This window comes from Dasypus novemcinctus, chromosome 21 (assembly GCF_030445035.2).
Source record: "Dasypus novemcinctus isolate mDasNov1 chromosome 21, mDasNov1.1.hap2, whole genome shotgun sequence".
Classification (NCBI taxonomy): Eukaryota; Metazoa; Chordata; class Mammalia; order Cingulata; family Dasypodidae; genus Dasypus; species Dasypus novemcinctus.
The window spans coordinates 70997481-71015767 of NC_080693.1; the positions used below are offsets into that span (position 1 = coordinate 70997481).

Here is an 18287-nt window from a genome sequence, read left to right on the forward strand (position 1 = left end):
CTATTAGAAAGAGGACAAGAGGAATGGTTATCGGGCAGGCAGCAGCCGTTCAGGCTGTTGGTAATGAACTACACAGTGGAGTGCCAGCTCAGGCTCCCCAGCCCCCTCTCAGAGGGCACCTTCCTTTGCTCATCTCTTTGGGGTAGGGCTGGGCAGAGGTGGCCTACCCTGATATCAAATGTCCTGTTCCCCGCGGCCACAGATGACTGGCCCAGGAGTGGGAACCTGCCCTCCTGCCAGCCAGTCCACGGGCTGGCCAGTGACCAATGACACTGTGGTCTGGCCTCAAAGTCCGCTAGGTCTTCGGAGTCCTGATCTCCGGGGAAACACCAAGAGAGAGCCCCTTACCAATGGGCTGAAGCTGAGAGGATGGCCGGAGTCTGAATGAGGGCCAGATGGAGATGAGACTGGCTGAAGGTTTGGGAAAGCAGAGATGAGGAAGAAGACGCAGGCACATCCAGGGAGAGCCAACAATCTCAGAAGCTACATCTTGTATGCTTCCATTTATGCAATGCTCTTGAAATGGCAAAATTATATTGATGGAGAACTTATCAGGAGCTGCCAGGGTCTATGGTGGGTGGGTGGGTGGGGGGGGAAGTTATGACCACAAAGGGTAGCCTCAGAGAGTTTCTTTCTAGAAGGAACATTTCTGTATCCTGATTATGGTGGTAGTTACATTAATCTAGACGTACGACAACATTTCATAGTACGACACCTACCCACACACACATGCAAACACACACAGAGTGCATGTAAAACCTGCTGAAAGCTAAGTAAGGTCTGTAGTTTAGTTAATATTGTATCACATCAACATCTTGGTTTTGATCATGTGCTATGGTTATGTGAGATGTTATCTTTGGGGAAATGTGGGTGATGGGTAGACCAGAACTCTCTGTGTAAGTTTTTAAATTCTTTTGAAACCTCAATTGTTTCAAAATAAAATGTTTAAAAAGGAGTGAGAGAGGTTGAGAAGCTCACAGGACTGACAAAAAAATCCCACAGCCAGAGCTGCCTTGGATCTAGAAATTTCCAGTCCCTGAGCGGGCCCATTTGTGTTTACTGCAACCCCAGGAGCCCAAGCAGAACAACCCCCTGGTACCTACGTCTCTGTGGGCATTCTTTATAATTCCCATAGGAAAAAAAAACCTCCCGAAGTAGAATTGCTGTGTGCAAGCACATTTTTAAGACTCTTGTTACTTAGTGCCAAACTGCCCTCCAGGGAGTTTGTACCAATTTATGTTGCTACCTGTGGAGTAGGAGATGGCCAGCTTCCCCACTCTTGCCAAAATTGGGTTTTAACCTTTAAATAAAGTTTAGACTTCGCCAAGTTGACAGATAAAGAATAGTATCTCATTGTTCTTTTCCCCCAGGAATTCTGAATTATTTTCTTGGACCAAGTTGAACCACATAATTGGCTACTTATCCGGAGACCTGGGTTTAAGCTCTCAGCCCCCGCTCTGAAGGGGCGTTTTCATATTAGTGACACAGGTCACTGAAGTCAGGCCACGTGAACTGCACGACTGCATTTACTGTTTAAAAAAACCCAAAACGTTGTTGAGGACGTCCTTTCTTCTAGTGCTCAGTGTCTTAACATACCTGAGAAAGTTCTTCTGAAATTAGTGCTGAGGAAGGCTTTTTTTCCCCACGGAACACAAAGGCTTCCCCTTTTCCAGAAAGAAAATCAAATCACTGATTACGGTTTCTGGTTTCTGTTTATTGTGGTTTTTTGTTTTTGTTTTTTGGCTGCTGGGAAACAGAGTCAAGTTTGAGGATCAATGATGACAATTTTGCTGAATCTGCGATATTTATTTATTTATTTATTTTTAAGATTCATATATATATTTTTTATTTACTCCCCCCCCGGTTGTCTGTTCTCTGTGTCTATTTGCTGCATCTTCTTCTTTGTCCGCTTCTGTTGTTGTCGGCGGCACAGGAATCTGTGTTTTCTTTTTGTTGCGTCATCTGCTGGGTCAGCTCTCCGTGTGTGTGGCGCCATTCCTGGGCAGGCTGCACTTTCTTTCGCGCTGGGCGGCTCTCCTTACAAGGCGTGCTCTTTGCGCATGGAGCTCCCTTACTCGGGGGACACCCCTATTTGGCACGGCATTCCTTGAGTGCGCCAGCACTGCGCATGGGCCAGCTCCACACAGGGCAAGGAGGCCCGGGGTTTGAACCGCGGACCTCCCATGTGGTAGACGGACGCCCTAACCACTGGGCCAAGTCCGCTTTGGGGAATATATTTATGTTCTTTTTATCTGTGCTCCTGACCATCTCTTTCTATTTTATTATTCATTTGAGGTATTTTACTTGTAAGGCACTTCAAATCCTCGTGAAAAGAGGCAAAAAGCCACAAATACTCTTGGCTGTGAGCTCTGGTCATCACTGTATCCTCATACGTAGCCCAGTGCTGTTGGTCACATGAATCTTTCGTGAAGGAAGGAAGGGAAGGAGGGAGGGAGGGAGGGAGGAAGACACTTGACAATGCACCAACTAAGAACAGCACAACATTGGATGGAAAGAAACACTAGTTACCAGTTAATTCAGAGCAGGGAAATGTCAAGGCAAGCTAAAGAGACAGTTAAGTATTAGGAGTGTCAAAGATGTTTGGTCATTCTATTTCTGGGAACCTAAATAAGGAAATGTTCCAAAAGGCGTTCAAAATTGTAGGAACAAAGCTATTCACCACTGAGTTGGTTAAAAGAGTGAAAAAACTGCAGACAACCTAAAAGTCCAACAATAAGGGGATGAGTAAGAAAATTATGGTATCTGATGGCTGTTCTAGTTTGCTAAAGCTGCTCAAAGCAGATACCACAAAATGGGGTGGCTTTTAACGGTGGAAATTTACTAGCTTACGAGTTTGCAGTTTTGAGGATGAGAAAAATGTCCAAATCAAGACATCTGCAGGCAATGCTTCTTCTCCGAAGACTGGCTGCTGGTGGTCCTGGACCCCTTTGTCACGTGGCAGAGCACATGGCAGCATCGGCTGGTCTCTCCCTTCTCTTCCGGGTTTCTTTGCGTTCAGCTTCTTGCTTCTGTGGCTTTCTCTCTCTGTCTGAATTTTGTTCTTATGAAAGACTCCAGTAAGAGGAGTAATACCCACTCTGAATGAGGTGGGTCCCATCCTGAGATCCTGCTCACCTAAAGGTCATACTTAGCGTGGGTCCACACCCACAGGAAGGGGTTAACTTTAAGAGCATACTTTTCTGAGGTTCCCACAACTTCAACCCATCACAATAGCTAAGTCGACGTGTCAGCTTGGCTGGGCAATGGAGTCCAGTCGTTTGGGCAAGCCGGCAGTGGGCTGAGTGTTACTGTGAGGGTATTTTGTAGATGTAAACCAGTCAGTTGATTGCATCTATGTCTGATTACAATCCACAAAGGAGATTACCTTCAGCAATGAGAGCGAGCTCATCCAATCAGCTGAAAGCCTTGAAGGGAGAGCCGATGAGTTCAGCAGCCAGACAGCAGCCATTCTAGCTCCGCTTTAGCTAGCCAGCTTCCCCCGGGGAATTCACCAAAACCTTCATCAGAGTTCCCAACTAGTGGCCAGACTTGCTAATTCCCATAGTCCCATGAGCCTATTTCCTATAATAAATCTCATAGTATTTTGATATGTAAACAGGAGAATCCTGACTAATACATAGTACATCTGTGAAACAGAACACAGTAGCCATTTAAAATATTCAGTATAAAGGGTTCTTAATGATGGAAAAAATGTACACAATATGACACAAAAGGGAAGCGGATGTGGCTCAGGTGATAAGGCCTCCACCTACCACATGGGAGGACCCCGGGTTTGATCCCTGGGGCCTCCTGGTGAAAAAGAAGAAGAGAAAGCGTGCCCGCACGGCGAGCCGGTGCCCATGTGGTGAGCTGAGTGCCCATGTGGGCGCCCACGCGGCGAGCTGAGTGCCCGCGTGGTGAGCCAAGTGCCCGCCCAAGTGCCTGTGTGGGGAGCCAGTGCCTGTGTGGCTAGCCAGCGCCCGCACAAGTGAGTCACGCAGCAAGATGATGATGCAACAAGAGCGAGACAAAGGGGAGAGTCAAGGTGAAGGGCAGCAGAGACCAGGAACTGAGGGGGCACAGTTGACAGGGAACCTCTCTCCACATCAGAGGTCCCCAGGATCGAATCCCAGAGAATCCTAGAGGAGAACGACAAGAAGAGAAATAGATACAGAAGACCACACAGCGAATGGACACAGACAGCAAAAACAGCAGGGGGGGCGGGGTGTGAAGGGAGGGAGGAGGGGAAGGGGAAAGGGGAAGGGGAAGAATATAAAAAAAGCATTATAAAAAAGCAGCATAGAGAATTCTATATTCGTTCTGATCCCAACAATGCAAGACAATGTGCATAGAAGGAAAGAAAGAAACTAAAATGTTATCAGTGGTTGTCTCTAGGTTGTGTAATGATGGGTGGATTTTGTTATTTTATCCTGACTTTTTTATATTTCCTCAGTTTTCAAAAATAAGAGAAAAAGCTTAATTAAAACAGAAAAGGAAAAGATGCAAACAAACCGTAAGACTCATTGAAATGCACGTTGGAATAAGGGTAGCTATCCATCAAAAAAGCCTCAGAATTGGTTTCTTGCTTCTCCTGCTGACATAACTCAGGCCCTGGAAGCCCCGCCCCCCATGGTGGGGTAGTCTAAACATCCAGCCTCGCAGTCCTCCACGGAAGCTCCCTTCCAGGGCGGGGCTTGCTCCTTTCACCCTCGAGTATGGCTGGACTTGCTTCCAACACGTACAAGAGGGTGGGCGTGATAATGGGTGACACCCAGGAGGATATCATAAAAGGCTTTGCTTCATCTGAAATCTCTTGGGTAATTCGCTTTGGGGGAACCCGGGTGCCATGCTGTGAGGGGATTCGAGTAGCCCTACGGAGAGGCAAGGGGGTGAGCACAGAGGCATCTGGTCAGCCGCCACCGGAGAGAACCGCGTTAGAGCAGGGTCTCCAGCCCCAGTTCTGCCTTTAGATGACAGCAGCTCTGGCTGCATCTCTACTGGAACCTCGGGACACATCCCCAGCCAGCCACCCAGCACTGTTACTACCCGAAAGAAACCCGGAGACAATAGATGTTTATTGCTTAAAGTCACTAAGTTTTGAAGTATTTTGTTATGCAGCAATAGACAACTAATACACATGGTAACTATTAACTCTGTATGTATGTGGGGTATGTGTATATCTGTGTGTAAGAAACTATGAAGTGACTCAGTTAAAAAATAGAATTCACTGTTTCCTCTGTTTTGGAATGCATTTTGACAATATAAATCGAAAGGTTTGTCATTGTTAACCAAGAACCCAACTTTCAGGAATTTATCCTAAAGCACAAAAACTTCCCACCAGAATGCAATCCACAAGAACAAGGGTTTTTGTTGGTTTGGTTTATTGTTAAAACTGTAATACCTAGAATACTACCTGGTATGCTGTAGGGACTCAATAAATATTTTTGAATGAACGAATGAAATAATTGGCCAGGTATGTGAAGACGTAAAGATAAAGATGTTCATCACAAAGGTGTTGACAGGGAAGCAGACTTGGCCCAGTGGTTAGGGCGTCCGTCTACCATATGGGAGGTCCGCGGTTCTAACCCCGGGCCTCCTTGACCCGTGTGGAGCTGGCCCATGCGCAGTGCTGATGCGCGCAAGGAGTGCCGTGCCACGCAGGGGTGTCCCCCGAGTAGGGGAGACCCACGCGCAAGGAGTGTGCCCCGTAAGGAGAGCCGCCCAGCGCGAAAAAAGTGCAGCCTGCCCAGGAATGGTGCCACACACACGGAGAGCTGACACAAGATGATGCAACAAAAAGTGACACAGATTCCCAGTGCCACCTGACAAGCACGCAAGCGGACACAGAAGAACACACAGCAAATGGACACAGAGAGCAATGTGGGGGGGAGGGGGGAGAGAAATAAACAAAATAAATATTTAAAACAAACAAACAAAAAAACTGGGAGCTACCTAAACGTTAGGACATGTACGCCGAAAGTAATTATAATTCATTAGGACATATACACTCAAATAATTATGTGGAGTGATCTCTATTTTGTAGTAGAATACTTCTTAGCTGATGTCCTTTGTTTGACCCATTTTCTTTTCTTTCTGTGAAATGCTAAATGATTCCCATGACTCGCTGAAGATCTTATTTTTCTTGAATTCCTATTTTCTCATATTTTCATGCAGTTTTGCTCCCACCATGACTTACCAACTGTTGGTCAAATTATTCCCAAAACTTTTGGTGCCTGTTCTATTTGCAGTGTAGTTAAGCAATTTAAGCAAATGTTACATAAACTGATGAAATATATAGGCAAAGAATAGACTTTTGCAATGAAGTAGACTGTTTAAGACAGACAATAAAGAGGAATTGTAAAAAAAAAAAAAAAAAAAACCCCACTAGAGAACTACTTGTGGGCAAGGTTTTCTATAAAAGAATAGAAAATACTGCAAAAATCTAGAAGGCCTTAGCATTTGGATTGCCTTGCTTCTCTTCAAATGAATCTGAACTGGAAAAATTAAGCCAAGCCTTACGGGCACAGGTCATGCCAGGAAGAGTCTCGATATTTCCCACCCGAGCCCACATCTCTCACACTCAGAGAGAAGCCCTGGTCCATTTGGAACGTGCATCTGCGGGCTTCAAGATACATGGCAACGTTCGAAGCACCCGTGCAGCAACGTCTGTGGTCCCTGCCTAAGGCCACCAGCTTCGCGACGCCGGGGAGTTGGGTAAGAGGGCTTGGATGGTGCAGTCAGGAAAAGATAAAAGATTAGTAATATTTGAATGACGTGAGCAAGGTACCAAGCAGTTCAAGGACGACGGTGACGTCTTGGGGAGGTGGGGTTTTCTTTACCTTGGTTCTGTATTAGCTACAAAAACCATGTGCTATTTTTGCCAATATTCTAAGTGAAAGCATACCCATGGCGTTCTGCCCCAGCCCCTTTCCTTCCTGCTGGTTGCAGTCGGCATCAGGGATTTCACTGGGACAGGTTCCGCACCCAGGGGCTGTGTAGCCTCAGCCTTCCCCCGTCCCCACTCCCCGGGAGTCCCCCCCGGGCGCAGGTCCCCGCTGAGTCCGGATTGTTTTGACCTTTGGGGACTCGGGGCCAGGGGGAGGCCGGCTGGGGCCTGGCCGCCCGCCCTTCCCGCCGGCTTGCTCTCCCTCCTTTCTTATCCTCTGCTTTTCCAGGTGAGAGGCAGCGGGCGGGGGTGGCTGCAGAGGGAACTCCAGGGTGCTGAGCACGGCCCTGCTATTTTTCTCTCTCCACCCACACCCAGGCAGCTTAAAAAAAAAAAAAAGGAAAGAGGGTGAAGGTGGGAGATGGGCTCCTGGAAATGACTGCAGATGTGCGAGTGGCCTCACGGGCCTCAGAATCGGGGCCCCCTTGGCGATGGGCTTTGAGGGAAGCGTGAGCGGGGCTCAGCACCCCCCACCCAGTACTGCCTCTCTGATCCCCTGAGGGTGGCAGGGGCCCAGCCTGGCTTTGTGGCTTAGGAGTTCTGTAACTTCAGTCAGTTGATTAGCTTGGACCTCAGTTTCTCCATCCATAAGCTGTGAACAGGGACCTCGATCCCGCGGAGGTGCCGTGAGGATCAAATGAGATCCTCCTGTGCAGACCGCACAATGGGTGCTGGGTGAGTGTGGGCACCTCCCCTTCTGCGTGTTATTTGCTGGTTTCTGCTCTTTGGGACTCCCTTTCCCACCCTTTCCTCCAGCAGACTGCGTCCTCCCTGTCAAAGTTGCCTCGCACCTCCTTCTCCAGGAAGCCCTCAGGGCTGCTCACGTCTGTGCTTGGTTTGTCCGTGCTGCTCATGCAGCAGGGGTTATTATCTAACCAGAGAGGGACTTCCCTTTCTTCTTCTGAAAAACAGGGACAGCAAATAGGATCTACCCCACTGTGGGCTTTAAAAAGTGCAGGCACAGTATCTAGAAGGGTGCAATCACTCAGCAAGTGCGGGTGTGTGTGCGTTCACATGTGTGTGTGCAGGCATTATGTGTGCGTACGTGTGTGCATGCGTGGCTGCCCACGCGCACGCCTCTAATCTGCTTCATACTGTGCTTTTTTGCCATTTGTGCCCTGTGTCTGCTGAGTCCTCGGGCCTGCCACTAGCTCTTTCATTTCTTGAGACCCACATTCTGCTCTCCCCGCTCCTGTCTAGAAGAGGCCTCTCTGCAACGTACTTATCGAATTAGCTTTTTAAAAAAAGACTCTTGGGGAGACAGCCAGTTCTCCTGTCTTCTTGCACGCTCCCCGCAGGCACTGCCCTGTTCCTTGTGATGTGTACTTTCCAGTTGGGGACACAGTGTGAAAATAGATGGCCTTTGCCCACGTGCATTAGAATTTTAGCTGAACCGTCACCCCCAGAGCACATAACAGGCTGGCGGAAAAGCAAGAGGCTCAAGACTGTTAAACATCACCCAGGTGTGACTGTGGGCAGCTGCTGCCCCTAGAGTCTGGGTGGATGGATACAGATGGGGAATTTGGGTTTCTTTGGCATAAACTCATGAGTGGTTTTTGAGGGCTGATCTTTAATTAGTTCTTTTGTGTGTGTACATCTTGTGTCCTTAATTACTTTGTGAGCAACTTGATGGCCAAGGACCACGTATAGTAATGGTTTGTCTAACACCTTGTTAGGCTCAGAGAATCTCAGAGTCTTGGGATTCATTCATTCATTCATTCATTCATTCATTCATTCATTCATTCATTCCTCTTTTCAGCTGGTACTATTTGCCAAATTCTAGGAGCTGGGGATCTAGCGGCGAACAGGATGTTCAAGCTTGCTCTTCTCAAATTTGTATTCTGATGGGTGGGGCCCCCCCTCCCCCAAATGGATGAACAATCAGCGATTTTCTGAGCTTACCCTGGCCACCAACGCCCCAGTCTGGCAGAGCCGGGTCACGTGCGGATGGCTGGCCATTGGAAAATTTGGGCTTTATTCTCAAAGTGATGGGGAGCCGGTGGCAGGCTTCGAGCAGGGAAGGAACCTGCTCAAACAAGGTGACGCTGGCTGCTGCACAGAGTGGACGGTGGGAGATCGAGGGTGACCTCGAAGAGATCAGGTCAAGATTCCTGGCTTGGTCTGAAGACATGGCAGTTTAGATGACGTGAAGTGAAGGGATTCAGGGAATATTTTAGAACAGGGTTTTCCAACTGCAGCATCACTGGCAGGTGGGGCTGGATCAGTCTTTGTTGGGGGGCCATCTTGCGCTTTGTACGATGCTTAGCACCACCCCAAGCTGTGGTAATTAAGAACGTCTCCTGGGAGTGGGGGGGGGGCACCCACTCATCCCAGACTGAGAACCATTACTTTAAAGGTAGACCCAGCAGGACTTGGTAAGGAGCTGCATGTAAATGCGGAGGGGGTGGGGTGGGGTGGGGGGATGTGGGGGGTGGAGGGGTTAGGCCAGGACACGGCAGATGGTCTATTTCTTGAGCTTCTACTCTGGGGCTCACACTGCACTGCTCCCCGGAAGGACAATTGCTAGCAAAGCCTAAGATGTTACCTACTTTCACAAAACAAAGGGGCAGGGGAGGCAATCAAACATTCCCACAAACAAATGTAAAATGTCCTTGGTGAGAAGAACAGAAAAGGGGGATGTGGGCACTAAAAGAGCGTGTGATGGGGACGGAGGAGGTTGAGCTAGTCAGGGAGGAAGAAGGCTTCCCACTGGGAGCAACAATTTGGTTGAGCTGTGAAGAGCAAGGGGAGCATTAACTAGATTCGGACACGATGTTTCAGGCAGTGAGAACGGCAGGTGCAAAGGCCCTGTGGTGTGAAGCCTCAGAGCACATATGATGAACTGACAGAAGACCAGTGACTCCAGAGAGCATGGGGCCAGATGAGGCCTGAGGTGGGGAGAGGCTGCACGAGCTTTCAGCCGTGTTGGGGGTTCAGTCTTTCTCTGGAGGACGGCGAGTTGTATCTGCAGGGCTCGGTCCTGCCCATGGGGCCTGCCCACTGGGCTTGGTCATGCCCATCCTCTCCTGTGCAGTATCTGTAGAGCATCACCCGAGGGAGGCTAAGCTTATGGTTCGCTCGGGGCGCCCCCAGGTCTCCATTCTGCCGTTTTCCTGGAATCCGAGGTTGATTCAGTAATAATCTTCTCATTGTGATTCCCGTAATAGCTGACACATGGCTCCTTTCTCAAAAAGGACTAAAAGATAGAAAAACACCCTAATATCCTTTTCTTACTGAGGCATCACCTCTGTTCGGTCTTAGCAGGAACATGTGCCTCTATTTCCTTCCTTGTAATGAGAGCCTGACATGTACCCTGCACTCCCCTTAGGGAGGGAATATTCACTCTTTAAGCCTCAGCCCAACCCTAGGAGGTAGGCACCTCCTTTTAAGATGAAGACACTGAGGCGTAGAAAGGTGCAAATAACTCACATGGATCCAATAATTACACCAGGCTATCTGCGGCAGAGTTGTGTTCTTAAACGCTCGGCCCCGCTGCCTCCCCAGAGATGGGATAAATACGGGGTAAGGAGTGGGGGACGCAGAGAAGCAAGCAGGGGTTGACACACACGGGGGAGGTGGCTGCGGCTAGCAGTGGTGCCAGGCCTGCGGCCAGCACTGCGTACGGGGAGGTGGCTGTGTGCAGGCTCGTCCAGCCTCCAGGCCCAGGCGCGGAAAGGAGGGGGTGACAGCTTCCGAGGACTCAGGGAGCCACGCCCCCCCAGGCTGGCCGTTTGTGGGAGTCCGATTTGGCCGTCTGCTCACTGCCTCAGCCTCTGTGGGCCTGGGAGGCCTCTGTGGGTCTGGGAGGATGTGCCATGGGCCCCGCTGTGCCTCTGGGGTTGCCCCCATGGAGGTAAACCTTGGGGGGCCACCCCGGGCACTCCCCAACACTGCTTCCATGGGTGGCTGCTCCATGCAGGGCAGCCTGCTCTGCAGCGCCTCCACTCCCTTCTGCACGGAGGTAAAATGAAATCAAACACGGGACCGAGCTAGACTCGGGGCAAGCAGGAGAAGTGGTACAATTGTACGTCCTGCCATGGGCCACTGGGTGGACTGGGGGACAATGGTTTACAATGTAAACCACTACCCATGTGGTGCAGCAGTGCTCCAAAATGTATTCACCAAATGCAATGAATGTGCCATGATGAAAAATAAAGGAAAAGCTCTCTGGCGTCATTCTGCAAGGCAGGGGGACAAGGGCCACAAGCTGTGTGTGTATGCCACAAAGGGATGCAAATGAGATCAAGTACACTAAGGAATGATCATTATCTTTATTCATACACACTTGCTTCCAAACTACAATTAATGTATCTAACAAAAGCATATCATGCAAGCGAAGATTAGAAGTTACATGAATTGAGGAAAGCAATGCAGTAATTTATACATCCTTCTCGCCCACTATATAGCCAAATGTTATTTGACAGCTGAATGGCCTATACATTTTGTCAGTAGGTGCTTACAGAGAAGGAAAAAAAACCAACCTCCATCTCTTCCTCTTCCTCCTTCATACAAATTTGGGGTCTTATACAAGGGTTTTCAATTAACGATTTCAAAATGGCATATCCTTCACACACACACAATCATAGAGCAAAAGCAACAACTTCAAATGTTTCTGACCTTCTAGAAAACATATTCTGAAAGACCTTAATACAAGGGCTATGACATGACCTTTTAAAAAAGCATTTAGACTCAAAACAAGAACCGCCTCTATGGGTGACTTTGAAGAGTCCACTAAACCCGTGGAGGAGTCACATCCATCCAAGAAGCGATCAACGGAAATCTACAAACAGAATTAGGAGCTCCTAAAGTTAAGCGGAGGAGACAAGGCTAGTGTAGTTGCTGTTGAATCAGAAAATGCAGAGACTTCTTTTGTCTTGTTTTTAGAAAAAAAGGTTCTTATAAAGTGGACCTATTTTGTGAAAAGTAGGGTTCTGCCTACTCATATAAGAGAGAACTGTAAAACAGATGCCAGGGGGCATGTTGGCTGCTGCCCCTTCTTCCTTGAGATACGGAAGTATTTCTCAGTTGCCCAGGGCCCCGCTGAATCTTTCCCCAAAGCGAGAGACCTGGGACGAGAGGGGACTGGGACAAAGCTGGGGAGTGGGCCCTGGACACTCCCCAGGCGTGCTACGCGAGGGCGGCGTCTGGGAGGGACAACCTTCTAAGGGGTCAATGTTCCCAGGCCTTCCTGACAGTTGTTCCCAGTCTCCAGGAAAGCCACAGAGCCCATCGGTCTGCCAAAGGCTTCCACCTGAACGTCACATCACTTGGCCGTGGCCTCCCACCGGCATTGGGCAGCCCTGCAGGGGATGCACAGGGCAGGGGCCTCTCGCTGACCCCAGCTGAGGCCTCCGACAGGTGCCACGTGGTTGGAATCTTATGAAATTGCCAGTAACTTTATTTTAAAAACTCACTTTAAAAGAAGAATTGAATTATTAAAGTTCTCTATAAAAAAGTACAAATAGCCCAGGATCTTCTGTTGTTCTATTGGAATGAACACATTAATTTCCTCAAGATTTAAAAAAAAGTCTTTGGAACCTGTGGGCTTTAGTGTAGGGTCATTGTAAGGCTGTTGGATTACTGAGCTGGACCTGCACGGGTTCTGACCGACGGCTGAGCACAGGTGAGGCAGAGCGGCCACAGCTGTTCACACCCTCAACCCTCCCAAAGAGTCCCTGACGCGGAACGGACAGGGCTGTGGTTGACATAACTTCTAGAAGACAGCCTTTGTCCATGTAAAACTCAGGTAACCTTTCCTATTCCATTGCATCTTCTAACAGCAGAAATAGACAGCATTTCCTAGAGTTGCCACGTCAGCCCAAAAGGGAAATGACAGAAGTGTTTGCAGTCTGGTATATTTCATAAAATGTCACCTAAGCACCTCAAGGAAAAGGGTTTTTAAAAATATTTCCCAACACTCCTTGGCAAGTAAGGGTGCAGCCGGCAGTAAGCCAAGGTCCTTTTCCTCCAGGGCCCATCACCCCGCCCCCACCGTGGTCAGCGGCGTGGCCGGGCTGCTGGCGTGTCGTCTTCTGGGGCCCTGGCTCAGCCTCGCCTCGTGGTCGTGAACGTCCACGCCCTTGGCCAGCCTTCGGAGAAGTCCTGCCCTCGCTGGGTTGGAAAGACAAAGGAAACGGCGCGGAAGGTACGCTCAAGAAACGGGTGAAGGCCAAAGTGGGAGCATCACTTTGTCAGATGGTGTTGCCTTTCTGAGGCTCTTAAAAACAGACTCTCACTTTCGTCTCTTCAGTACCGAGAAAACAAATGCCAGCCAAAACAACGTCACCATGGCCTGCTGAGCGCACTCTTTTTGTGACTTCGCCATCCGTCCTCAGCTCCCATAACTCTCGGCAGGAAGCCACAGATGCCAGAGAGAAGGGTGGGAAACTCCTGCCTTCCAGGGGGCGCGGGCGGGCTTGGCTTTGCCTAGAAAACCGCGAGGCGCATCTCAGTAGAGAGGGGAAGGGTGCTTACGGCAGCTGGCGAGAAAGGACCACGTGGCTTCGGAGGCAAGTTTTCTGGGGAGGAAAGGTCTGGGTCTTTGGCCACCAGTGCGCTCTCAAGGGCCATCGGACGGTGGCTTTCGTGGGACCAACAGCCTCGATGGAAAGCCACCAGCTGCCGCAGCAGCTCCCTTCCCGGCGCCCTCCCTCCCTCCCGCTTCCTGCTCCCGTCAGCACCTGCTTTCTCTAAATGCCTTGTTAACTGCAGTCTGCACCCACCCCTCTCCCTTCTCTGAATGGCAGTGGGGCAGGGTCTCTTGGGGTCCCTGCCCCTCGTGCCAGCTAGTTCCCACACTCTGCGCAGGACGTTAGCTCCGCGAGGTGCTCAGCCGTAGTTTGCTGGGTTGCGATATTCTTGGCCGTTCATAAAATCTTGCAACCAACCACATCTGGTCAAGTTTCCAGACAGCTCATGACCCCCTGATTTTCTATCCCAACTTATGTAATTGAAAGAAAGCTTGAAGCAGCTGATAAAAGAAGGTAGAATGTGATTCTGCGTTAACTGGGGCCTGGGCATGGGATCAAAGAGAAGGAGACGTGGTGGAGAGCAAGCCTCTCGGTTCCTGGGGTCCGACATCTACCTTCTGAATACGGTTTTGTCTTGAAGTGAGCCTCCTGTGCACCACGGGGCGCTGCGCCTGGCAGCAGACTCCTGATGTTTTCATCCGAACCAAGCACCTAGTGACGTGGAAGAGAGGCCAAGAGAAGGGCCAGCAGCCTCAGAAGGAAGGTCCTGCCATCAAGAGGTGGCGACAGGGAAGACAGTGCAAAGCCATTTGAATGAACCTTTGGGGTCACGGCCCCAGGGTCCTGTGGACTGGAGATGCAGATGGTGCCCGATTCTGCCAGGCAGGCTGGACCTCCACGGCCCTGGCAGTGCCTTAGGGGCAGGCACTTACCAAGCAGTTCCCAGCGGCTTGGCCTTCCAGGCATCCTGCCTCGAAAACGGCGGCTGCAGCTGAAGCGGCCTCCCTCCTCCGCTGCTTCGTTTCACACCATTCACAAGAAGTTGGACAGTTCCGCAGAATTTTATAATGGAGCCCACGGATAACAGTTGCTAATGGCTACCCTCTTGATATTTTCTTTCAACAATTACTGCCTCGGGCCGCTGCTCAGATCTCTAAAGCTTTGCTTCATCTAAATTCAGAATTTGGCAGAACACACAGAGCACGCCCGCTAACCCTTTCCCGTCCCCGGGTCTGTCCTCCAGCCTGCTGTCACTGCGGCCCCACGCAGAGTGTATTTTCTTTGAAAACTCTGCCACACATTGGACAGGATCCAAGCCAGCTGAGAGGTTGACTATGTTTCCTGAAGAAGTAGGAATCATTTGGAAACGTGTTGGCGCGAAAGCCTGCACCTGCCGCTTGCATGAGACAAGCAGGCAGTTTGGGGGCCTGGCGCCAATGGCCCAGAGGCCCGCGGGCTCCCTGCTGGGCCTGTGCTCTCGGCCAGGGCTGGGCAGGAGCCTCCCTGCTGCTCCGCTCTGGGGCAGGACGCCCGGCCTTTCTAAGCTGGTCCCTTTCCATTTGCCCAAGTGGCGAGGCGTGGTCCCAGGACGCGCGCTGACCAGCAGGACCGTCAAGGCCCCCCGGAGCTTGGGAGTCCGCAGTCCGCAGACACGCAGGAGGGCTTGCGCGGTTCTGGGCTGGCCCACTCCCTTCTCCATCTCTTCCTCCAACCAAGGGCTTCCAGGAAGACGCAGTTTCTCTCCTCCAAGACCCCTCGGATGTTCTGTGCGACGGGAATTGCAGGTGAACAGCCAGAGAGGAGGTGTAAGGAGGGCCTGAACTGGGGGAGTAGGAAGAAGCCGGGGTCCCCGAGGATCGTGCACTCAGACAGTGCCTCACCAAAGAAGGGTCCTCACAAGAGCCGGAAAGGCCAGTTCCAGCAAGAGTGGGAAGGAAACCTGCACCCTCCGCCAAGCGTTCGCCTTTGCGATCACCAGGCGTGTCTGACCAGCTGACCTCGTGGGGGCACAGCCTGGGCGCCAGAAGCCACGGCTGCTCTGGCCCAGCGAGACAGACACTGGCTCCTGGCCTTTCCTGGAAGGCGTATCGAGAAGGCAGCCTGCCCGTCCCTCCCACGCCAAGAGCCACGGACAGGAACGAGGCCGAGCAGAAGAACCAAAGCAAACCAAGGCGCAGTCCCGGGGCTGTGACGCCGCCACATCTGCACACACAAGCCGGGAGCACTGGAATCCAAACCTGCCCATCATCTTCAAGAGGAAGAGTGGCTTGGGGATCAGAACAGAAGATGGCATTGAGAAGCCGAGAGAGGCACGTGTCAAAAATAATCTCCCCAGACCGAACTTTTGTTTGCAGGTAGAATCAAATATATCTATATATTTGATTATATATTGGATGAAGAGATAGCAAAAGCCTAATTGAATCAAGTAGCCATTCATTTTTGAAATTAGATCTACGTTTAAAAATTAATATATCTGATACAGTGCCAATGAGCAGGGTGCCTGGGGGGTGAGGAAGGAGGCCCAGCAGTGAAGAATTTACCGAAAACTTAATGGTAAAAGCAGATTAGAAACAAGAACCTTCACAAATATAGCACAGTTGTGTCTTATAAAATTAATATAATACTCTCTTTATACTTGATATAATTATATCAATAATATAGATTCACTTGTTAAGGTTTATTATAAACATGCAAAATTCATTGCATGATGCATTTGCAAAACATATTAAAATCCTTCTAGCAATAAAACATTGTTCAGCTGATATGCATCCAGGTTTCCTGATCCTACAGCTCCAGGTGTGTCATTCCACACGAACTGGAAATGGGAAGCAAAACCGGATTGTTTGTCATCCCTAAGTGGATGCCAAGGGCTGGAGGAGGGAGGAAAACCCATCATTGGGGACTGACGCCGGTCAGCACTTGGATTAAGTTACTGTACATCGTACTCTCATGAATGACACTGCAGCCTATCAAATAAATAAGTACAAAACGGGGTGGGGCGTACATCGGAGCTTCTCACGAGGGGTCACAAAGTAGGTAGCAAAATATCGGGCTGGGTGGGGTTGGCTAACAACACACTTGAGTAGTGGCATGTTTGCTGATGGCACCCTGGGTCACAGAGTAATCTCCTAGAGATTAAAATGAACACACACACACACTGCTTCATCCTTGATCTGAAATGACTTCACATGCTCGTGTAGCAAAGTCCTTAGAAGATTTGGCCTCTTACAAAGAAATGCAAGTATCAAGCTAGTTATCAACCAAGTAGGGTACAGGATGACAGATTCACTGAAGGTCTCTTTTCTTTCCTTTTTTTTCAAACTGGTAACTGCTGGACTATGGTTGGGTTATGACCCGTCAATGTTTGGGGACAGTGAGTGAGTCTGCAACTGACTCGCCAGTGGGACTAGCGTTGTCTCCCTCTCTTGCCTCCTAGGACTTGTTTCCCTTGAGGCAGAGAACACAGGCAGAGGGTCTTTCAAAGCCTCACCCACCCCCAACCCCTCCCTGTTCACTCTCCAGGCCTCCTGTTCTTTCATTCCAGGTGGAGAAGTTGCGAGCCCACTGGACGGGGGCAGATTCACTTTAACAAGGTGGGGGAGACCCAAGGATAAAAATCAGCAGACAGAGGGCGTGGAAGATGTATCAAATCGTACCAAAAAAGGGGCAAGAGTCCATGTGCTTTCTAGGAAGGGTTAACCTACAGCCAGGTGTGACTTCTACAGAATTACACTGGACGCGACGTCATCTTCCACTAAGCTAATGCTTCTCGGTTGTAAGGGAGGGACCCTGGACAGTAGATCACATTTGGACTAATAACCCTACTATTTTCAGGCCTCCATCTGGAAAGAGAAACAAGGCTGTGGCCTTAAAATGTTAGGGTTAAGGACGATTCCCCGCGACTGGAGGGGCTGGGGACCGGGGAGGCGTTTATTCCCGCTGATGACTTTCATACTGCGCTCTGCAGGATGGGGTGCAAAAACTGGGGGTTGACATACGAGAACCCTTCAAAATCAGACTGGTCGATGTTAGCAATGACCAACTGGTCAGGCGGTGTCAAGACAGGCTGCCCTCGGGTGAAGAACTTGTCGAAGTTTTCTGCCCCTTTGCCGCACTGTGGAGAAAAAAGAAAAAGAAGGACCTGTCAGCAAATATTACAGAGCGCGGGGGCAGCTCCCTGACAGCCCCCTGGGGTGAGGAGCGTGACCCAGGGAAATCAGGGCTGGTTAGGCAAGAAGGACTCTGGAGGACTTGCAGGCCTCCTTGACTCAAAAGCCAGGCACGGCAAACAGTAATGGGGGGGAGGGTACTCGTTCGTAAGCCTTTCAAATACCTGTGGGACTGAAACCCCAGTGGAAACGTGCCATTAGCAATAGCGCAGCAACAGCAGGCAGTGCCTTTCGTCTCACTTCTGCCTTGCTGAGCAAGCAGTGCGGCGGGCACCAGCGCCACTCCCACGTGGCCGCTAGTCACAGTTCCATGTTGAAATGGCCAGAATGACCTGAAAGCAGCCACCCCTGAACTGAGAGGCTGAACTGACTGCCCCACAGCTGGTTCTTCGCAATAATATGCGTAATAAAGTAAAAACTGTGTGATCTTTGTCTTCCAACTGGGGTGTTCTAGAAACTCCAGCCCCCAGACTCATTAGTATGGGCTAAGCACAATGGGAAGACAAGGAGATTCTCTCTTGGGGCCATTTGGAAGCCGTACACATCTAGATCCATCTGGTTGACCAGTAGACAGTTTGACATGGAGTTCATTGGCAGGGTAGGGTCTTGGGCTGGAGGAGGTTCATACTGGCGCTTTGGGGAGACTGAGGCAGCCGAGCAAAGCCTGTCTAGGACACTCCTCTCCTCTAGGATCCTCAGATG

At 50.1% G+C, this 18287-nt stretch overlaps 1 protein-coding gene across 3 annotated transcripts in view; it reads right to left on the reverse strand.

The window, feature by feature from the left end:
• Nucleotides 1-11202: 11202 nt before the first annotated feature.
• PRKCA (protein kinase C alpha) overlaps nucleotides 11203-18287 on the reverse strand; it is a 426048-nt gene continuing 418963 nt past the window's right edge. For all 3 annotated transcript variants that reach the window (XM_012525515.4, XM_004459463.4, XM_071210756.1), the window contains one exon: nucleotides 11203-17530. In XM_012525515.4, the coding sequence (XP_012380969.1) occupies nucleotides 17366-17530 (165 nt within the window). In that variant the 3' untranslated portion in view covers nucleotides 11203-17365. The remainder of the gene's footprint in view (nucleotides 17531-18287) is intronic.